General features: G+C 37.0%; 1 protein-coding gene across 2 annotated transcripts in view; it reads right to left on the reverse strand.

Moving 5' to 3' along the window:
* The window catches only part of SMOC2 (SPARC related modular calcium binding 2), a 140,249-nt gene that overhangs the window by 65,096 nt on the left and 50,826 nt on the right, over positions 1-24,327 (reverse strand). For both annotated transcript variants that reach the window (XM_086877879.1, XM_086877878.1), the window contains exons 3-7: positions 17,992-18,098; positions 16,769-16,868; positions 9,076-9,123; positions 4,957-5,007; positions 4,100-4,174 (exon numbers count right to left, since the gene is read on the reverse strand). In XM_086877879.1, coding sequence (XP_086734005.1) covers positions 4,100-4,174; positions 4,957-5,007; positions 9,076-9,123; positions 16,769-16,868; positions 17,992-18,098 — 381 coding nt within the window. The remainder of the gene's footprint in view (positions 1-4,099; positions 4,175-4,956; positions 5,008-9,075; positions 9,124-16,768; positions 16,869-17,991; positions 18,099-24,327) is intronic.

Genomic DNA, 24,327 nt, shown 5'->3' on the forward strand with positions numbered 1-24,327 from the left:
ATTAGCACTAAGACACTATTACATCTTTATGGATACTGAATATGAAAGTATAATAATAAGAGAATAGAAGTGAATAGTAAATAGGTGAAACTGTACTGTATTTTAGCAACTAGAACAACATTCAAACATTTTTTTTTATGCTGAATTACATTATCACCAGAATCTCTAAGGTCTTTAAGTACCTATGTAAGTGTATTAGAGTTTATAGATGACTTTTTATTTCCTGTATTTGCAAAATTAATGAAATTTTACACTAAGTATGGTTTATTCTGTAGTGTATAGATTCTACTGAGAAATTACTGAGTACTTTAAGAACCTTTTGAGCATTAAAAATATTATCAGTTAAATTCACACTATTTATTTCTTAAGAAAGTGCTCCCACAACAGACTATTTGAAAATAATGGCTCTCAAGTTCAAGCTAAGAAAATTAATTTGAAGTTTCACCGGGCACTGTGAAAATAATTAAACTACACTTTCTTTGTCTATACTCAAACACAAAAAAAGGGTGTACAACCTCTGAAAAGTGTCATACTTTGTTCCCAAGAACCCCACAGGGATATACACTGATGATAGAGCAGATGTAGCAAGAGCCTAAGATATTTACAGTCCAACCTGAGCTCCTCTCAGAGACTGCATTTTTCCCTGTTAGGTGATGGAAAGCATCTGCACTGTCTTCTTCACTCACAGTAAATTTGAACTGAGCCTTGAAATTACAGTAACTGGCAATTGCAAAGAACATAGTCCAAAATATCCAGTTTCTTCAAGGCAAAAAACCTTCTGTCCTCTGGTCTCTACAAAATACTAAAAAGAGCAGCACCCGGATTTCCAACTGATATATGTGTGGGATTAAGTTTGCCTAAAGCACAGCCACCTTAATATCAGCTACAGATGTAAACTAGTCACCATGCCTAGTGGGCTCCAGATACAGAGTCAGCTGCACAGTTCTGGGGGCTGTACCATGAGCTGGGTAGCTCCAGGCTCCACTGACTGCACTGATCACAGCCCCACAAACTACAGCAGGAATTTAGGCACACAGACAGACAGCAGTATAGGCTGCTACATTTTGATGTCTTAATCAGAACCCCTGTCGTCCCTTGTTCAGTGGTTTCTGTTTATTTTTTATAGCTGTTGGTGAAATTCTTACATCTGATATGGCAAATCTGCAGTGTTTTCTGTGAAATGGAGAAAGAAATGAGGAGTGTGGGGTAGTCATGAAATATTTGCAAAGGCACTGTAACATATGTATAAAACATCTCAGCAAAAACTATATTAGCAATGAGATGGATACTCTAAGTATGGAAAGAAAAACTATTTTGAAAATAATCTTCAATGTACAAAAAAAAGCTAAAATGAAGATATTTCTACTCAAATCTGTCACTCTAAACAGAGCTATTGTAACATGATCCAGTGAAATTTTGTTCTCAAAAACTAATAGGTTAATTATCACTCCACAAATGCCTTAAGTGAACAGCAAAGGCCTTTTTCTCTGAGCCAACAAAAAGAATATACACTAGAAGGCATTATAGAACATGGATATATAATCCACTAATTTCATGCCTTGCATCTGTGAGTCTTGCAAATGCCATTACTCCGTGCTAAATTAATTTAGGCTCATTCAGTCAAACGAATGCACTGGAGAACAAATATAAACTAGAATTTCCTGAGACATTATTATTTATCTTCCAGAACCTAAAACAGTTTATGCTGATTTTACTGGCTAATTGTAACTGGCAGGTCAATTGCAGAATAGTAAAAGCAAACCAGTTCATGAGGGGTAAAACAAATTTAATGTATTCATTTGTGACCTTAACTCACAAAAACTTTCTCCTAATGAGATTGATTTCTCAGCTCAAACCAAATTTGTAGATGACATATTGATCATGATATTCAGGTAAAAACTAGCAAGAAGAGAGCAGTACAGACTAAAATAGTAAGTTTTTTAATAGGATATTTGTATCTTGCCTGAAATTTTTAGTTTTGTCTTTTTTTTTGTTATGTTCTATAGGCAGGGCTAGATGATAATGCTATTTGCTCCTCAAGAATTTCTTTGACAGCACTAGGATTAGTACAGAAAAACAAAGGAACATTTAGCCTATTATGAATAAATTTGGCTTCATGTTTTGTTTTATAAACACAGTTCCTATGCAGAGATAAATTTTCCTCATTTTCCTCAGGCAAATATTTTTCAATAAGCTTTCTGATGTTTGTATATCCAAGTCTGAATCAGAGTTTACTAAGCTAACTGAGTGAAGAAGACTTCTATATTTATGCTTTATATTGAAGCCTGGAAGTGGGAAGATGGCAAATTTACAATCCACTGGATTCAGTGGCAAGATCTTTCCTGTTCTGTACACATAACAGTCCGGAGCTGATTCTCTGTGGATGTTCCCAAAAGCCTTGGCACACCCTGAGAGGTAACAAGGGGAAAATTTTACTTTTTTTTTTTTCCCCAAGAATTTAAAAACCTGCCTACAAGAATCACTGAGGACACTGGTTTTAGCACCTGGATTCACCTTGATTGATTATGTCAGTCTGGAACAGCACTTATTCCTACAAATTAAAGCAAGGTTTGCTACACAGTACCTCCTGAAGTAATTCTTCTAGCCTGGGTATGGCACCTGAGCAAGACCTGCTGTTAGCAAACATAGCACAATCATGTTCTGGATGATGGGCTACCAGTCACAACACAGGTAAATTATGCTTCTGCTTTCTCTTCTCTTGTAAATACATGTTTAGACGGACTGGAGGTTACCAGTTCCCAGAAATAAACCCACCTTTTTGATTTTGTCTGTGTGGGGATGTGTTGGGGTGTGTGTGTCGAAGCTTTGGCTTCCAGCAGCTACACTGAAAACTCAAGAAATCTTGCTTTAGTCTCTAGCACTGTCAAAACTAAACAAACACTCCTAACAGTGACTATTTTCTATACACATATTTTATGCAACAGAAATCCCAAAGGAATTCTGTTCTTGCCTACACTGACTAAAGAAATGACAAATTAAATCTCCAGCATGAAAAGTATTTGCTTCAAAATCTTGTCTACGCTGTTTAAGGTCCCTCCCTTAAGTGTCTACTGGAAAATTACGGATAAAAAAAAAAAAAAAAAATAATTATTGCACCAATCTTAAAAATAGTTTCTATAAAGGAATCTTTAAACTTTTTAGCATCTTACTTTCCTTCTTATGATGATTGCTTGTCTTTTCTAAATGTTTTTGGCCCTCAATTCAGTAAAACACTTAAGCACAGTACTTAACATAAAGCATAATCTCAATTTCTACTGGTTTTGAAGCATGGCTTGGGGTGATTTACTGAATCACAGCCTACGTCATTAATGTTTCCTTTCAAACTATACATTTTTCCACAGAAATAGAAACCAGGAAGATTCTCTAAAGTTTATCCCACTGAAAGGAAGGAGCAATGAGAAAGGCATCAAAATCCACAAAAGCACTGAATTTATCTGAATACTACACACTTCAGTTTTAGGACATTCACCTAACATACCTAATCCAGGTTTAAAAAGCTCAGTTCTAAACAGTGATGAAAATAAGTACAGCCAGAATTCCACAATTATTTTTAAAAAGCAACATAATTAATTCACGCCAAACCAGTGATCAGTTTGTAAATAGCAGGTGACTGATGTAGTAAAAAGCAGGTAACACTGTCTTTCTGAAACCTGCTCACTGACAACTGGCTTCTGGTGGGAGTTTGCTTCTTTTCAGGTTTGCCTCCTAAGATTTACCACCTAACAAATGTAACCCACAGGAAAAGCACCTAATTGCTACATATCACACAAAAATAAGCAGATAACAAAGAGGGAGATAATTAAAAAGAATGCAAAAAATAAATGTCTGACCCACTAACAGATGCAAATAGGTGTGAGCCAGAGACTTTAGTGGACTAATATAATTTTAGCCAAGTAAAGCCTGGCCAGAAGTACTTCTCTACAAAAGGACCGTCTGATGCATGAGCTTAGTAAATCATCACCATGCACATCATTAAGGCACTATCATACAACAAGAGTGGAAACATGATGGTTATTAAAATGGTTCATGCATATCTTCACAGGAGCTTGGCAAAGAAAGGACAACCTAAGTTTCTTACCTGAGCTTTTATTGGTTTTGTTCTGTCTACTCTTTACTTGCTCAGTCCATAAGGTAGGATAACGAGAAGCTATATCTAGAAAAAAAAAAAGGCAACAGAAAATACTTTATAAATGTTAACCTTTTTAAAAGTTATATTTTTTAAAGTTATTAGCAACTGAATAGTAGTCAGTAGTTTTAAAGAAACATTTATCCAAAAAAAAAATGGCCCCTCTGGTTTGTATTAAGGCACTTTAGACTATTATTCATGCAAGGCATGAATAGCTTTTTCCTTATCCCATTTGTACAGAAGATTGAAATAAATACTTTTAGACAAAAATTATGTTTAATTAAAAAAAAAATGTCCTAGCCTGGACCCAAAGTATATAATGGCTGCTGACCAAGTTCTGCAAGATTAGCAGTGAGTGATAAGGCAGCCACAACATAGGACCATTATTGATTATTTCATGGCAATTCATTTCTCCAGAGGCAAATAAGCTTCACAAAACATCAGCCTTAATATTACTAGTCATTATGCTGAAGATAGAATTTACCCTTTGAGCTGTTTATTTGAACACAGAGTTTTAATCTCAGCTTTGGCTCAAATTTAAAACCTGTGGCTGCCCTCAGCAGCAACAATTAAAATTGCTGATGTTGGTCTCCACATGTAAAAATCTCATCTCAAGACTATCACACAAAATTCAATGCCTGTAAGACCCTGTTGTGTTTGCTGTCTTTGTTGTTCCTGAAAAAAGAACAGATGTTTGCAATTTCTTGCAACCGCCCCAGCAGCTGTAGATACTCCTAAAATGGCATTTTATGTTGTGGAATAGAGTCCAGAACTGCACAGTTTAATACCACACTGTTAAATTTGCTCACCTTCTTCATCACCTTGAGGCTGAGTCTCCAGCGCGGGAGCTGAGGCATCATCTGAATTCAGAATGGAAAAGATTTGCAAGGAGACTACAATTATGAGAGTAAGCTAAATAAGTGTACATACATGATTGAAAATAATGATTTGCACATAGCCCCGGCCAGTAAACAATAATTTAAACATTCTTTATGTTTAACTACACAGCACAGGTATATTACATATACAGACTATGTTTTATAAATGGATGGGGTTTGAGGTTATGGATGTTGAATTGATTCCAAGTTCTTTGGTGATGCATGAAGTGATCAAGTTGCTCTCTGGAGTGTAATTCTTCATTTCTAATGCTGCACACTGATACCTATAGATTATAAATGAAAAATCAGCACTTCTAAAGAAATAATTAGATAAATGCCCAGAAGAAGTGAGACCTGTGAAAGCAAAAACAGTCTGGAGAGAATGAGTGGCTACAGACACCTTGAAATCAAAGGGTTTTTTAAGCACAGCAGGATCTATTTAAGAATCAAGTTTTTTTTATAAGTAAGATTCACAGATTATATAACCAGAATATTTTTTTGCACAGCTGTTATCCTCCGGTCAGCATTCTCCATCCACCAGCTACAAACCATTACTGCAAGAAAACAGGGAGGGAAAATTACAGAAATTACAAGAAGATGTGAGTCATTTTAGGTTCAGTTAAACACAGTGGAGGTAGTGCTGGAAAAGAAAAATTAAACATAAAAAACTACTTAAATAAGCTTTTGCTAAACAGAGTGGTACCAAAGACCCATCTTTACTTTATTATATTTTTCTTATTTAAAACTATTGCAGATGTGGGGTAACTATGACTCAGGAGGTCATGCTAGCACGTATTTTCCAGTCATATTTTCCTGTGGCATGGAGCTAATTCTGAGACCAAGGTGTACTGCAGTAAACAGCATCTTCCATGCAAAGGTTTTATTACTATTTCTTGCAGTTTCACAATTGGATCTCGGACCAAAACAGTTTCCAGATTGTTTTCTTGGCATTTTCATGGAAGACAGAATCAAAGGTAACTAAGAAGCTGCTTCTGTCATGTAGCTTTACCTGGGTAACAAGGGAGAAGCAGTTTTCAGGATCTATCTCTCATTTTCTTCTTGCTACTGAAATTCAGAAGAGTCTCCTGTTCTCTTTGCTATCACCATCACTGTTTGGGGTGTTGGGTTTTTTTTAAGTCTGAGTTGTCTTTAAATTATGAAGAGAATTTGGAGTCACTCTGGCCTTCGCCTCTAAGGGTCACAGTCTAGGTCACACCAAATACAGATACCAAGGAGATACTGATAGCAGGTATCAATAAAACCAAATTTCCAGCCATGGAATAGTGATCGTTATGCTTTTCACAAAACCAAAGCAGCAGAAAATGGGAGCTATTTTCAATGCAAAATTATCTAACCAAGGCATAAGGAAAATTTTCTTAAGAGTGCCCAATCTTCATGTCCACACTATGGCAGGATTCTTTGCTCCAATGCTATGAAAGACTTTCGCTCCTCATTATTTTTGCTGGCATTTCTGTGGTGTCCTCTGGGTGGTGGAATAAGACCATTGATTAATTTCAGAGAGGCCATCAAATATCCTAGTGTACTGAAAATCAAGATATATATTTAGGTCATCAATCAATATGTGATTCAGGAAACACAGTTATTTCAGAAGGTAACTTATGGTAGGCAGGTATTACCTAGAGCCAAGACAGAAATCAGGTGTTCATTTAAATGACACAAATCTAATAATCTTTTGTTACACAATTGCAGTATGTGACACAGTCAATCTTATGTAATTACCAGAAATTCACCATAATACTGCAACTCAGTGATAATCTGCCCAATCAAAATTAGCCTCCTGAACTTTGCTCAAGCATCATTTAAAACAGTTTTGGTGGTGGTGTTGTTGTTGTAATACGATACATGTTTAATGAGTGATATGAATTAGATATCTCCCAGACTAATTGCACAATTCTTCCTGGCTGGCACATGCATACCAATCCATACATTTAAACACAAACCTGTTTAAATTGTGTTTGCTGTCAGAGTTCAGTTACCAAGAACACAGTCCTGAAGTCAGCTAAGAATCAGAAAAAAGGGATGTGATCCCAACTCTGACACCTGTGCTTTTCAGAGTATAAATATTTTCCTTGGATAGAGGAGAGAACTGTGGGGGCCAGAGAACATACTTAAGGGAATTCATTTTAAGCGTCATTTCTGTTCAGTTTAATGTTTAAATTTACAAACATGCCAACAAAGCCTCTGAACTCCAGTATCTGCAGCTGGAAATTTTCTTTCAGTACTGGAACACCCAGAGAAAGCAGGGTGCACAGCTACAGCAGATATGGCTCACCAGACCCTTATTTATGAGACATCTTGCAAGGGGAGACTGTCCTACTCAAGTCTGTGCTGTCTCTTGAGTAGAGTCCTCAAGACCACACCTTGCAGGTCTGAAGCACATCCTCTGGAGCACTGGGAACACTGGGAACCAGCCTAAGCTTGCTGGGCTACAATATGGGCTGACACCCCTGGTTAGTCCACAGGAACAGAGGAAAGAGAAGCAGATCCCTGCTTCTCTACTGGGCCCCTGCAAGCTACACAATATGTTTTACTACACTGAAGTGAAGCTGAAGTACAGCTCCTTAACTCAGATAGATGTATGGCCCTGGTCCCTACTCTGTGAGGGTCTGTAAAGAATTTGGGATGTCCCTGACAACATTATTTAAAGCATAAGGCAGTGGCCATCTGGAAGAAGGGTGAGGAGAGGAAGACAGCAGTGTTTGAGAAGAAGCAGGGACCACCTGGGAGCTGGGCAGGAGCCTTTCATGCTGCAGGTTTGTGCTGGAGAACAAAACCCGGGCATGAGTAAAAGGCAGTCCTGCCACTTGAGACACAAATGTACGCGGTGAGAAGGGAGGTTTGACAAACTGTGTTCATTTCCTTGTTCTGTGACTGTTCACTCCGGGTTCAGTAGTTCAGCCACCACAGCCACAAACAAAAATAAAGGATCCCAGTCAAGTTTTATATATGGGACAGGTTCAGTTCAAAGCTGAAAATGAAAGTCCAGACCTGAAGAAAATGGGCAACCTAAGGTTAGTGGAACCCGCAGTTTGTCTGGAAATACATGAAGGAACAATTTGTTAGTATTTTGTAATTATTAGCCTTCAAGAAGTACTGATTCTTTCAGCCTAAAAGAAGTATAGTTTATTTAAATGTCAGGTTTATTGCAATAAACTGCAAAAGCTCCTGTAAAAAAAATTCAATTATATTTACCACACACTAAATAGATAGGCATTAACATTAGGTAAAAAAAATGAATAATTTCTTTAAAATTTATTTAAGCAGTGTAACTGACAAATACTCAGTTTGTTGTTTTCGGCTGAATCTAAAATTCTTTCAAGTGTTTGGAGAGTGTAAACTTTAATTTTGTTTAGAGCATAGACATCTCATTCATTTAAATCTAGCAGCTATGTCCTAGTCACACCAAATTTTGTCCTGCCAAAAATATATACATCATGACCTATATCAAATAACAACAATCTTCTGGCCATAAATATAAGACATCAAATGAATTAATCACAATACAAAAGCAAAGTGATGGGTCCAAGATGACTCAAGCACTGATTGCTATGGAAATAAAGTGAGAAATCCAGTTCCCAAGATTTTGGGGCTGCAGAATGCTATTTTTATCAAAGAGACAGAATAATCTGTCCTCCAGAACAGGAAAAAAGTATGGGAAAATATTTCCACGAAAAAATATTTGGGAAGGAAAGTTGTCTTTCAAAATTCAAAGCATTGAATTGTAAAATCTATAGGACCAAGACTAGAAAAATATAGTGTCTATGCATATATATATATATAAATACATGCATACTTAGATATGTGTGTGTGTGTATATAAATACATGCATACTTATATATATATATGTTTGTAAGTTTGTTAAATATCTACAATGCAAACAAAATTAAAAACATTATGCATGCATACATATTACATATGCAGCTATAATACATCACAAATTTATATTGATAATTTAAATATATGGAAAGCCACAGTAGTGTCTCCCACAGCTATTTCAGCTTCTATTTAAAGGCCAACTAAGATATTTACCTGTTTTGCCTGCACCTTCTCGTTGTGGCAGCTTCTCACTCACTGAACCTGCAATTGGAAAAAGGAATTAACCAGAAAAATATTATTTTCATTTCTAATATGCTATCTAAGAAACACTGTTCAGCTTTAATGATTCATTTTTGTATATTTCAGCAATAAGTATCAGCAAATTCTTCCTTTGCAAACCAAAGGTTTTAGCTTTGCCTGACCTCTGCATTTGTGCACAATCCGTGCACTGCCAAATTCCACTTCTTGGCCAACACAAGACCTGAGATAGAGGTAACATTAAACACTACATAGACACAAGTCCAAGAACATGCTCATGTGCTGCAGGATGACCCTTTCCCTTCCCCACTGCCCCAGCAAGGACAGGTCCTGCAGGAAGGAGCATCACCCCAGAACCCCTAATTGCTGTCCCTGGTACAGGGCAGCTCCCTTCCTCTGCTCAGCCCTGCTCTCACACCTCAGATGCTCTGAGGGGCTTTTTCAGCCTCTAGGCCAGGTCTGGCTCAGATTAAAACTGTTCCTTTCTGCTTTAAAGGCTTCACACAAAGCCTTGTTTAAACCCTGTGCTGGTGTGGCAAAGTGTTTGTGAGCTGGGGGTGGGTGGGACACAGCCTTGTTCTGAGCCTGAGCTGTGCTCACAACCCAGAGCTGTGCCCCTGGGAGAAGAGACAGTAGAGGGGAGAGGGGAGTCAAGAAGATTACAGGAGATGGGTTTTAACAGCTTATGCTACCAGCCTAGACTCCAGCCCAGCCCAGAATCCAGCCTTGCTTTCAAGACATCAAGTAATGGAGAATCCACTAATTACCTTAGTAGTTTTTCAAGGAGACACTTTTCCTTAGGGTTTAAAATAGAAATCCTTCCTTGTTTCTTGCTTATGTGCCATTACATCCATTTTTAGGATTCTAATTAGTAGATGCTTTTTAACAATTTTTCTGTCTCTACTGCATTAAAAAGCATTTTTAAAAGTGGTATTTTTCTCTCTGAAGAGACACTTGAAGTGATCAAATTTTAAAAACATGAAGTCTTCCCATTCTTACAACACAGTCTCTTCTTACACACACCTGTTATAATTAAAGAAAAAATACAAAAAAAAAAACCCTCATCTGACACATCTGGCAGATGCTTGCATGTGTGTGAAATAATTTAACTGCCTTAATTTTCTTCATTTAGTCTGCCTGGAATAACTACAATCACTGTGTTTAAAAAAAAAAAAACAAAACAAAAACTAAAGAAAACCCAAACCTTGCAGCGCAATACTTGTTTCTAAAAGGACAATTTAAATAAGAGAACCCACTAAATCACAGGCCTTGCTTACCATGATGGTTACTTCAGCAGGAAGTTTAGACAAGGAGTCTGCCAGAGGAAAGATGCCTAACATTACAAATCAGCCTCGCTGATTTTAAAGCCTCCATAAAAGAACACATGGCAAGGCAGCCAAGCTAGTAACCTTCTGATGGATTCAGCTCTTTATACAGCTTTATATATCCATACGAAAATATTCTTGTTTAGACTTGCTTCCTTTTATGGTGATAGTGTATTTTAGTGTGTTTTCATTGTATTATACTTGAATCACCAGAAATTCAATAAACTTAGTGATGCATCAGTATTAATTGAGGCAGGAAAAATAAAATCACTGTCATGATAGGAATTATATACAAGGGTGTTTGGGATAGCTTGCACTAAATGGGCTCTAATATTAATCCATGTTTTTCACTCTGAAGAGGAGGCAGATTTTGCATTTATGCTGAAGCCAGAAGATCTGAGATTTTGGTGCTTGGCTTGCATCTGATAAAAAGGCCCAGCTTGAACTCAAATAAGATGTTCCAGTGTTCGGAAGTACTACATACAAAATTACAGGTTTTTCTAATTGCACTAAATACCAGTGACCCAATCTTTCCTCAAATTTCATCCAGCTACTATTAACTCTGTAGTTTCTGAATTTCATTTTGGTACCCAGGCTTGTAATTATAATTTTCTTGCAAATCCAGATACTTTAGACCCCACTCTCAGTCACACAAGGACTTTAAACAGGCTTTTCATTTGTGAGTAGAAATGATGTCTCAGCAGGGGGAATGTGTATGGCGAACTGCTACTGATACCCACTCTGCTCCAGTTTGGCACCAGTGTTGTCTCTCTGTGTACATTCAAACTATTAGTATAAATTGAATTCAGTTTATACATATTTAACACATTGGTGAAATTTCTATAACATCCCACATCTTAAACTAAAAACAGAAAAATCTTTCCAGATGCATTCACATTACTTCATCTATATGAGAAACGGTGAGAATGACTAAAGTCTGGGAGAACTGAATTTGATTTTTTTTACCCTATATTTTCATGGAAAATTAATGGATGGAGGAAGAAAATGGCATTAACTATTAATGCTATACTAGTACTAAAAACTAACTTTATCATATTGAATCTAATTTCAGTAAGAAATTAGATTGATTCTATAAAAATTAGGTTTACTAGTCAAACATGATTTTTTTTAATAGTCTTAGGAAGTCAACAAAAATATTTACAGAATTTCCTATAAAAGAAAACCTGTGCCCTTCATATAGTTCCACCTGAATTTTTCAATTTATGCAGTATAAACTTTTCTTGTTCTCTCCAAATTCAAGGTAAGGAGTTATTGAGTTTGTTTCTTTTTTCTACCATTTTCTGAATATATTTAAGGTAGAAGCACTTCTAGCTTAAGTGGTGATAGGAAGTTGCATTTGCAAGTTTTTAAGAAACTGTGCCTTCAATATTCATCGAGATGAATCTCCACATTTTCAGCTAGGCAGGAAAGAAAACCAACTTATAACTTCTCTAAAAGTTAGACAATGCAATTGGATTTGAAGTTTTCTGTACACTGTAAGCAACCAAATTACCACATAAATAAATATCCTTTATGGAATGACAGAGGACGAGGAGGGATATTACATTCAGCAGCATTACTTTAAGAGGAAGAATTTAGCACCATTCAAGATTGTATGCTTGCTTAGACATCTATCTATTTATGATTCTGATAATTTATTTTTTTATAAAGACATACATATTCATGCCTTAGTTTATTGCAAACCCCACAATTCCATCCAATTTCACTCTAACAGCATCTGGGGCACAATAAGTCTTCCAGGGAACATGATGTGAGTTTTGTGGTTTGTGATTTTAGCATATCCATTTTCTATAATTCTGATCATATGGGACTTGGCTATAAAAAAAAAAGGTGAAAGCCTATTATTATCTAGTTTAGATAATTATTTCTGATCTTCTACTAAAGAATACTTGATATATAATCACTGAATGCAGATATCAGGAAAGGTAAATTCCCCCTGCTATTCCTATCTCACCTATGGCTGTGTCTGACTGTGTATGTGTAGGCAAAGTACCACTACATGTGAGGACAAAATATCTGGGTGATTCAAGGATGGATTTTTTTCTCCAGGTAACAAAAAAATTAATGTCAATTTTAAAAGTTCATTGCCTTCCCAAATGTATTTTTTCCACCATATTATCTGATCACAGTATTATACTGGAAGAGTTCTGAGTTTCTAAAGGTATTAACTTGTATTTTGGCCATAAAAGATGATTATACCATCTTAATCAAAAGGTAGCAAAACTACCTCCCAGGAGAATAAAACATGTCTCCATACTTCTGCAATCTCACTGGCAGGAGCCCAGCATACTTGATATGGCATAAACCCCCTACAATAGGCAAAGACTGTATTTTCCAATGATAATATAACACCTTCTTCTCAACTTCTGCCCCATTTCTCAGGACTCCCTGCCTATGGAATTTCTGTAGTTCCCTGCAGCACTGATAACAGAGACAGAGAGTTGTAAAAATGTCTTTTTTTTTTTTTTTTATGTCTGGTGTTCTTTAGTGAAAGAACTGGGAGACATTAATCATCTTTAAGGAGCTTTATTTTTAATACTGTCATGGGAATGTGTTTGATTTACTGTCCCTCTCACCATTGCTCCTGCAACAGTGAAGACTATTTTCATGGAGTGGAACAGCATTTTGAGATTTATCATGTGTGCCTTAGCAGTACTAAATGTTGATGTGGGAAAAACTAAAAAGAATGGAAGAAGACCCTCTTTCAGGTAAAGATACAGTAATTAAAGCAAAGGTTTACATAAAATAGCATTTTTTAATGCTGCTTATGACCTTCATCCTTCCAGATCTTATGTCTCTCGCACAAAAGGCAACTTAAAAAAGAGCAAGAACAACTCAGTGAGCAAAAAATGGCTCCAGCAGCTGCTGTTGATATGTAAAAAAATATATATGGGACAATTTTTGGACCTGAGATAACTTTAGGAAACACCATGTTATTCAACTAGCCAACCTTAACAGTTAGGGAAACGTAGAGGTTGTTTTGCATATCCAGTATCACACAGCAAATGGGAAGCATGGATAGGGGTTGGAATTGCTAAACCAAACTCCTAACTGCCCATCTTTAATTCTGTTCTGTATTTCCTCTATTAAAATTCAAGTTCTTCCAGACTCCCATGATCTTCTTCCTTATTTCTGGGCAGTCACCAAAGGTAGTTCCACTGGGGCAAAATGAAAGGCAAGGAATTATCCCATAACTTCAGAACAGCACAGTTGATTAGACATATATTTTAACCTTATCTGAAGTTGCTGAAGAACTAACCTAGAACAGAAAATTAACTGAATATTTTCATTAAAGCAAGAAATTTTCATACATTCTGTGGTAGCACATTACCTATAAGAAAATAATTAGAAAAATATCTTAACTGTAAAAATTTTCCTCTAAAAGAAAGAGGAGGCAAGAGTGATCTTGGGAGAAAAAGGTATGGTACAGGCAAACATAGAAATTTTTATAAATGTCTATGAATATCAATAGCCTGCAGAATACATAGAAGCAGTGAAAATTCAGAAACATGCCAGTGTCAGGATGCCACCACTGCAGGAGATCTGCCTGCAGATCAAAAACAGCAAGGCAATTCCTGCATCAAGGCTAGCAAGACACGGTGTACTGGACTAACAAGGGACAACAATATTGGCAGAAATGTCATCTCTGTAATACTAGTTGAAACAGGAATATATCTACACAACTTCAGTTCACCCACTAAAGTTTTGGTTATAACTCCTATGCATAGTTATACTAAATAAAAAAGTACTAAAGGGAATCAACAGTGATCTGGAAAAGATCAACACTCTTGCGAGGATATAAAAACCCAACTCTGTTATCCTAAACAGATGGCAATTTTTGAATATATACTTGGAAATGGGAGAAAGGTGCGTTTGTGCATCAGACTTTCATTTTGCAATATACAAACTAAGTTTTTCCTTATTATACCCCGTAACTTTCTGAGAAAATCTGTATCTGTCTTCTCTGCTGAATGAGAAGGTTTCTCCAGATCTCTCAAAACTGAGTTCTTAGCCAATACCTCTGCAAAATTCCCCTAGCATTTCAAGTCTTACTTCCAAACTCTGCTGTAGCTGGACTTCTTTCCTGAGGGACAAAGGAGAAGTTATGAACAGTAAAATATGAGAACACTGATACAACCAGGGGACTAAATGTGCAGAGATAATCCCACAGGGTCTCATAACAACTGAAAAATTACCCACAGTCTTTCCATGGATCAAAATCAGACTCTGAATACTCACCTGTGCCCTGGAGCAGTTTATTTATCTCTGAGCTACAAAATTCAATTTGAGTGCTATTATGACCTTCACCTCAGCATTTCTGTAAAAATAATTTCCCTTCCCTCCCCTGCAAAAATGAGCTGAAGCAGTCTGGCAGTTTATCTGCTAGCCACATGAATATGCCTTTGAGAGGAACTAGGGTTAGGTTCCTGTAGAGATATAGAATAATTCTCATATTAATTGATTAATTACCTGTGAGCTACACTGCAGTTGCTCATCAGTAATACCAATGCAAATACAAAAAGTGAAAATAGAGCTAGTAATTCAACAACATTTTGAGCCAAAATAGTGCCATATGTTATAAGACACCTGGAAAACAATTATTTATTGAACCTTCAGCATCAGCATAACCCTCTTTTCACTGATGTCAGTGAAAGGACTGTTAGGGAGGAAGCTAAAAATGGATTTTGCAGAGAAAGAAACAAAGGTGCACTCTCAGAGAAGCCCTAGCTATGGACATGTAAAAACATCTCTACTCAAAATTACACAGAAGCATGAAAGTGCTGTCCTAGCCATAGCATCACAGAATGGTTTGCAAGAGATTTTAAAGTTCATCTCATTCCAAACCCCCTGCCATGGGTGGGGACACCTTCCACTAGACCAGGTTGCTCAGACCCCAGTCCAACCTGGCCTTGAACATTTCCAGGGATGGCACATCCACAACTAAAGAAGACACATCTGTGTGTCTTCTGAAGATGCAGATCAGTCATAAATTATAATGACACTAAAATGAAAAAGAAATCACATTTTCCTCTATTTTAATGTTTCTGAATATTTTATATTATTTTTCACAATTGAGCCTTGTTTCACAGTGACTTTTCAGACTGGATTAAAAGGAATATTCTGAAGAGTATTATTTCTGAATAAAATTCATCTACAGGTAAGATGTGGAAAGATTCTGCAAGTCATTTTAACTAGAAAGACCTTAAAAATAAAAATTAATTTATATGAACTTTGAAACTTCCACAGTGGTCTCTTCCTTCCTCCATCTATTTGTTAAAAACATCAGTGTTGTGCTTGAATGATTGAAGTAGATCAGGACAGGTAAATTCTCTGATCTGTTTTCTTTATCAGCTTACTTCACACTACAGGATTGGCTTCTTAAAGCTGTTTCTTCCACATTCTGACAGAGAATGGTGCTGCAGTGCAAATAGTTGTACAATAGATAAAGTGTGCAAATATTTGTAGAGCTATTACTGTACAATTCTCTCAACCACAAGGGACATAAACAGCAATTCTGACAACCATTCATACACTTGGGATTTATATTTATCATCAGTATTAATTAAATAGGTTCAGAAAACCCCTGAAAAACAGAACCTGTTAATTTTCCCGATGAAAGACAAAAGATAGCATGCAAGGTCGTGAATTTGCTTTGCCAATTAAGTTCTGCAGGCAATTGTTTTCATTTTGCTCTTAATGTTTTATTCTTATTTTTATTTTCTTATTTTAATGCTTTAATATTTTTATTTCTCCTCTAGATTTGGTCATTCATGGAGTTTGCTGTGGAAGTTCTTTCATTGGGCTATGTTACAAATGGGCATTCCCACTATGTTTTCTCCTGTACTCTAAATATCTGAATCATCAAAAAACAAAAATCCCTCTGAAATGTTTTTGCAAGGAGCTTTTGTACAAGAGAGTTTATAATGTACTGTGCTATATCATCAATTCAGCCACCTGGTTTAATATATGGACACAAATATGGTAAAACTGACCATTGCAGAAAACCTTGGATAGCTAGATTAATGTACAAATAAAGTAGATGGATCCCAGAACCATGGGAAGGCTTAAGGTGGCAGTGACCTCAGACTTCATGCACTGCTACATGAAAAGCTAGACCAACTTTCTCAGAGCCTCATCCACCTGAATTTTACCAAACCCCAAGGATGAGGCAACCACAACTTCCACCACCTCCTGTTTCTGGGCTGACCCATTCTTCCAGTGAAAACTTCTTTTGCTTAAGTCTAATCAGATGCCCCAGATGAGCTCTGCTGTCATAACCTGGCCAGACTAATAAGATTTACCTGGGCAGCGGGGAGTTTTGTGGGCCACAGCAGTACCGCTGATAGGACGGCCATTGGGAGTGACACACCAGCAGTATCCAGTGTAACTGTGGCACTGAACCTGTCAGAAACAACAAGAACCATGTGCAGCTTGTCAGACATATGCCTGTTATCCCACAGCATTCATGGCACCTCAGTACAGAAATTTGTCCAGCAAACTATACTGACAAAACCTAGAACAATAAACCACGGTGGGCCCATCTGAGTCCTAGATATGTTTTTTTAGCATAAAGCATATTTCACGCTAAGTGTGGTAGGTGCTTCAGAATCAAATGGAAGAGAAAGCTATTGAAATATGTGCTTGTTTACACCCTTAGACAAGTGGGGTGCAGGTGTTATAAAAACCTCACAAGGAAGTTCCTTAAGGGACACATGAACTGTTCCTGAAACAAGCAATCCTGAGTTTTTTCCCACACAGAGAACATATTGTTCCACCCACTGAAGGAGCAGGACAGAGTGCTTCTGCCAGCATTATTCATATCCCAGGCTGTCAGAAAGGAAACTCTTGGAATTCCTCTTAGAAATCAATTGCATTATATTTTCTAAGGGCCAATATCACTTGCCTCATCATGCTTAAAAAGAGAAAAATTATCTTCTGCACAGCTCCACGACCAAAATGCAGTAGAGAGGGGACAGAAGGTGATCATGACTGGAATATATACTGCAGAATAAGCTCCTAATTGTGCTCCTGTTGTGCTCCTTCTGGATTCCATGAGCTAAGAAAATTAGTCTCAGACCATATGCTTGTGAAGAAACTCAGCAGAGAATAACAAAATATTCTGTATGATTCATGATTTAGCACTTAAGATATGGATTCCAGTCACAAGATTTCTGGTACAAATGAGGAACAGATCACAAATTCCAAGCATTTTACCATCTGATAAGTATTCAGGGGGCTACAAGAATGACTCAGCTGCCTCATCCTAGAAGAACAGGGAGTGTATTACACGAACAGTGGTAATGTTTGGCTCTTTTGCTGGCCAACTGTGAAAAAGAGAACAAGGACTCAGCACATAACACAGATTTTCCTTCCTTTTTTTTTTTTTTTTTGACGTGCCGGCACAAATTACATTGAATTTTGAAATTACATTTCCCTTCATTACATTTGTCTCTTCCTCACCCTTTTCAAACACACACACTCTGACTTTCCAGTCACTCAAGACACTGAATGAAAAATTTTCAACCTGACTATATGTGCCGTCGTCATTGCATTCTGGGATAAACACTTGCTGGAATTCTTTGCGAGCTTGCTCTTGGGTGTACTTCCTCTCAGCCACACATCTGGAAACATCTAGAGAAAGGAAAAAGATAAGTCAGTTGGATGATGCAATACGAAGAAAAGATAGGTGATCATCCATATTACAAAAAAGACAACTCTGAGATTCATGCAAAGAGAATCAAAATTTTAATAAGTGAAAATGTACGATCAACTTGTGTTATTTTTAGAGAAGAGAACCAATACACGACAATAATTTCTGGACAATAATTCATAACTGGAAATGAAATGGAGAGATGCTTGAACAGACAACATTTCTGTTCCAAATGCCACCAAGGAGTAGAAGCCCAAATAGGGCTTTTCCTCTTAATTTAACACAGCAATAGCTGCCACACTACACCCCACAATATTTTTTCAGAGCTGGTGGCAGCAACAGCTTTCTAGAGCTTCAGGAAAGGCAAAGGAGGCAGCAGGAACATAGCTGCTTTGTATTTCTAAATCAATGAAGTTAGGCAGCAACTTCAGCTGTGACTACAGATGTCCCAGCCAGGATGGTAAAAAAAATATATATATATAAATACTGTACAGTGCAGGGACTTATTGGGAGGGTGATTAAATAATAATTTTTCACGTGATTGATTCATATGATGCTAAAATTTAATGTGACAGTTTATGATTTTAGCATGGGACATCAAGTCTACTACATGGTCCTTTTTGTCCACTGTGAGGTTACTTGCACCATCTCCTTCGTTACTTGGTACTGGTCTCCATCCAAGACACCAAATAGCAAAGAAGCCAGATTTAATTTGGTAGAGTTTCTGTTGTCTAATGAACTACATCGTCTACTACATATACTTTATTTCATTTAGGCAGTCAAGAACTTAAAAAAGACACGTAACATAAGCTGTTGTACCTGTTGCACTACAAATTTTAGCATGCTGCTGATGCAGAATCAGAATTTCAGAATCTGCTTGAGCTAAGCAATGTCAGGAAAAATAAGAATATCAGGTGAGCTTAAGGTAGTATTTATGATTTCAAGATGTGACTGTAACATCTGAATTAGAATGATTTCAAACATACGAGCAGAGAAATTTGCTGCTCAGATCCCTGTTTGGTTTAAAGACCGTTTGACAGAAACCGATCAATCCCATTTTAAGGCTAAAACTGTCCAGTGATGACCTGTGAGACAGAGGTATTGTGGTGATTCACTAAAGCTTGTGCAGTTCTTCAAAAGCAAGTTCTTCTAGTCCATGCAAGTTGCAAACTGCACAGAATCTGAATGGTGAGGCAGCAGCGCTTGACAGAGGTTTGCATACAGGTGAGCCAGCTGAATTCCCAGTCCCCCACAAACCCTCTCTGTGCCAGTATGAGCCAGACACACATTGACAGAACCAGCCTGGAAACTCAGTGGAATAGCAGAAGTTCCTTTTTACAGGGTAAATCCTTCACTTGTCATCTCCACTGAGCTTTGGACATCTCACTTGGCAGCACGAGCATTAAAAAATTCCTTCAAGTCCTAGGCAATCTGGTGTGAAAGTGTAGCATAATGAGGACAAAAACTTGTCCTTAGCATCTGCATTTTGAAAACAAAATTGGGGCCCCTTAATTCTAACCTTCCTATTTCTCTCCTGATCTTGGATTCATGTGCACTAGTTCTCTGTGTTACTTTACTCTTCTCAAAGGAGCACCATAAGAGATCATGTTCCTAATATGCCCCAAATACAAATAGTTTCACTTTGAAAAACTATGTTTCAGTCTTAGCATAATTAATTGCACTATGCTGTTTCAGGAGGGATACTCACAGAGATGCAATGATACCTGAAAGGGACTGAGAAGTCCAAGAAGCCAGAAATGTGAGAAAGAAAAAAAAAATAAGGAACTGAATTAGTTTGTACTACGGCACTTTAAAAGTTTGTTTCTCCAAGGGAGAAGTATAGCCAATGTACTGTGCAGCTCAGGTAAAGTCTGTTAATTTGTGCACTGCCAAAGTTTTTTTGGGAAGAAAAAAAAAAAAAAGAAAAAAATAGAATGAAACATTTTAAGCAAGCTTTGGTGTCGTAAGCATTCTTTTGAGTATGGTTTGGTTATACAGTACTTAATAACATGTGGTTTTAATGTAGCTAGTATTTTAACTGAAAATAAATCACTCCTTTGTTGGACCTCTGTCCTCGTTTTTCTAGAATGACATGTGGTTTAAATGTCTAAAAGGAAAAGTGATATAAATTCCATCACATAAGGTCTCTGGTATAGTACCAACAGGGTTGTAAATTATCTTCAATAGATGAATTATCATGAAAATATGCCAAGAAGAAAGAGAAGTTCTCCAAAACTGTCCACCACTTGTTCCTAAACAGCCTGATGCTCTAAAGGCCTCCTATTCATGGATGATCTAATATGCTTTAAAATCAACAGTCACCAAATTTATTGGAATATAAAATTCACATTTGAAGTCTTATTTTGTATTATATAACCATGGAAACATTTTAAACCTATTGGGCATTACTGTGCTTCAGTATACTCAAAATAAAATCATGAGGAAGATCTCTTATCTAGCTCAGCATCTGAAATTGTGTAAAGTCAAAATATTATATCCAGTTCTGTTTGTTTGGGTTTTTTTATTTTACTGAGATATTACTGCAGAAGAATAATTATGACACAGAGTGGAGGTCCAAACCTGATAGAAGAAATGTAATTGGGTGATCAAGATAAAAAGAAATATAAAAACATTCATACTCAGAATATTAATGACCATTAAATTATTAATTCAGAGATGCTAAATTCCTTCCAAATAAAAAAGAGATGACTGAAGAGAAAAGAAATTTTATAATTGTTAAAATATTTTATAATTTCTTTATAAAAGAAATTGATTATAATTAAATTTATTATTTTCAATAAATTTGTATGTAGGATTACACCATCTGATCATCTGCCTCTGTGCCCTGGTTGCAATGCCTTCAAAATCTGTTGCATAACGTCCAGCATTTTTTTCAAAAGAAAAAGAATTCAAGACATTTAAGGGCTATACATTTATGCAAAATAACAGCTGAAAAAGGATGAAAAGATGATTTCCTGTCATGACTGGGAGAAAGGCTAATACATGAGCTCACATCAAAATACCAGACAAGAGATAGTTGTAGGGAAACCTTGCAGCTCCTTAACATGCATAAATAAGTGATGGGTGACACCCTAATCCATAGGGAGAAAAACCTTCCACATGGCCATTGCTCATGAGCATTCAGCAAAGGCAAGTCTGGGATTCACTGTACAAAGTCTCCTTTGTCTGCACACAGACAATTCTTCTCTACAGGTCCCTCTGTGCACCTTGTAGTAGTGTAGGTAATGAAAATGCTCACATGAATCTCAGATTAATAGGGTGAGTCTAGAATTATGTGGTTTGCCAGAATTTCATTTACATGAATGATTCAATCAATAAATAAATATATCTGAGGGGATTGGTACCAGTAAAGTCTCTCACATACAGATTCAGCTTTGCTATTTATCTAGGACAGGAATCATTCAGATCAGGATGGACACTGATTATTTTGAAATGAATACCAAGAATGAAAGGGGATAGGACTGACCTAGTACCTTTGTGCTGATTAATCAGCCCACAGCTTTTGACTTTACAGCATTGCCCCTGACGAAAAGCAGGCTAAACTCATGAGTTGAGCAGTGTCTCTCTAGTGACAAACCTGAGAGTAGAGGGGACTCTGAGGCTTCAAGGTTTTGGAAGGATGACAAACACTGTGTAATGTTGCAAAGATTTTTTTTTTTTTTTTATTGTGTTTTTTTTTTAAACTTTTGGAACTTTCTAGTGGGAAAAGTAAGGGGCTTGAAACTGTTATTGGTTTCTTATTAGAATTCCCACTATTATTTCTCTTCCTAACTGAAGTATTAATAAGGAAGCCAGCAGACTCAGGATGGATTCTGGTATTCAACCCGGTGAGAAGACCATGAGGTTCTAAGACCTGTTAAAATCTGCCTAATTTGCCTACAGTCATACAATGAGAAGAACAAATTTTGAAGATATACACATCCAGCTGCAATTTGGAACTGTGTCAATGACCAGCTCAGTGAGACTTTATCCTCTCAACTCCAGATAAATGGGCTTTTACATCCCACAGCCTTGTGGGGAATTAGGGAAAAAAATATCACCTGGCATAGAGATTGAGCATGAAGATGCATGAGTTTACCTTAAATCAGCTCACTGGGACTCTGTTAGCTGTAAAACTGGATTAGTACAAGGCTCATTGCATTTTAGCACAGTATGTTGGCCAATGTGTTGATTGTACCTCTGTGACTCTGTACCAGGACTGCAAAAGCAACCAGAGGTTTCTAAAGATGAACACATCTTGAGGAGTACAACAGAAGACAAAACTGAGTGTTTGGGAGTGGACAGAAATACACAGAACTTAAGAAAGTGCAGAGTTGTAGCTGTTTGGGCAGGTCGTTCTGAATTGCCCTGGTGACGATTCTGGCTTCCAGGGGAGACCAATGACCAGGAAGCACAAGCAAAATAAAAAGTCATCTTAATTCTGATCTAAGTTTCTCTGTGCAACAGGGAAAACTTTCACCTGTGAAGTGGTGCCACTACATTGCTGCAGGATCTTCCTGAGATAGCACTGAAGTCAACAGGAAATTCTGGAAATAGAGTTAACCTCACTAACAGCACCAGCCTGACTTGGAACTAATCTCATTTTATGCTTTATTTCCAGCAGTACAGCTCCGAAAACACTGAGCTTCAGGGAAAAAAAACATGCACCAACTTCAACTCTGCTGGCAAATTCTTGAATAATATATCAAACAGAGGGAAGTTTATTGCTGCAAAGTAGAAGTTTATCATTATAACAATGACACAAACTCATCAAAGGTGTAAACACCATCTCTAAGGTGACATTCAGTACAATTGATTTACAGGAATTCTGGGGCTCTGCAGGGAGTTCTAACCCAGATTCTCTCATGGAAAAGTATACTGCTTGCCAAAAGTATAGATAAATCTCTTGCAAAAGTTTCAGTTTAGTTCATCTGGCATTTTTTCATTTGCTGTGTATCGCAGGAAGAATAAAAATACCTTTCTCAGTCCCAACACATGGAGCAAACTTTGCTTGCTTTACAAGGGATCATTGTGTTTGACACAACCTTGTTATATATTTTTTATATATTATAGAAAAAATACACTTCATCCTTTACTTAGTTATTTTATTGTAGATAGAATATTCTGTTGAACACATCAGAAAAATTTACTACTTTGTAAAAACTATATATAAAATGGTTACCATCATTTGAAGGTTTCCTTGGGAGCTTCCCACAGACAGTCAGCTGTTCTTGCACTAAAGAGAAAGCTTTTCTAAAGTCACATAGATGTGAACAAGCAGACCTAGTGCAGACACACACAATCCAAAGACCTTTCACTTTTTTCCTTTGCACCTCTATTTTGCCACAATACCTGTCTACACTTGTCCTTTAACTTAGAAACATGCAGTGCAACAAGTTATTTCAAGTTAGCTGTGCACCTGAGCACTTTCCTGGATTGTCCAAACAACAAACCAGAATTTATTTCTGCTGCTGTGCTTCTTTCCTGCTGTTATACCCTTTTGATAACTGGTAGTGATATGATAAAAGTCAAACAGTCTTAACTTGCAGTTAATTTAGCACAAAAATTTTATTCAGAGCACAAGACACCGCTTGGTTTATACGGAATAAGCCACTCATGAAAATTTCCTATTATTTTGACCTAGGTCAATGTATATTGTAAAGAACTGATTGTGTCTAACAGCAAAGCAGATAAAAAGCTGTAGCCTCTAGTGATAGGAAATGTAGCAATCTATAGATGCTGAAAGTATCAAGTTTTAGAGATGCAGAGATATTAGCCTCTTGGGTTGGAAAGGATGTCAGCACAGACATTTAGCCTGACATGGCCATAAAATAATGACTTGCTGCTTCGTGACAAGAGCTGGCCAACTCTTTCACTATTTATTTTTATAGCTGCTTTTTGGATTCAAGCAAAACAGCAGAGCAACCTTAGCCTAAACTCTCCTCTATTGGCATCTAGCAGACAGAGCCAGGCAGTGTGGGGTTTCTTTGTTGTTTTCTTTTTGCTTTTTATTTTTCCCCCCACATTTTGCAACCACAAAGCAATTTAGATATCTAAGCTCTAAGATAAAATAAGGAATGCTGTGCTGGATTCCCTCTTGGCACACTATTTCAGTTTGCTAACAGTCACATTTGGAGAGATTCAACCTGGTTAGAACTGAATCAAATACTTCAAGAAAAAGTAAAGTGACAGCTTTCCAATTTTTTAGAT

This window comes from Cyanistes caeruleus, chromosome 2, assembly GCF_971803275.1.
Source record: "Cyanistes caeruleus chromosome 2, bCyaCae1.hap1.1, whole genome shotgun sequence".
Taxonomy (NCBI): domain Eukaryota; kingdom Metazoa; phylum Chordata; class Aves; order Passeriformes; family Paridae; genus Cyanistes; species Cyanistes caeruleus.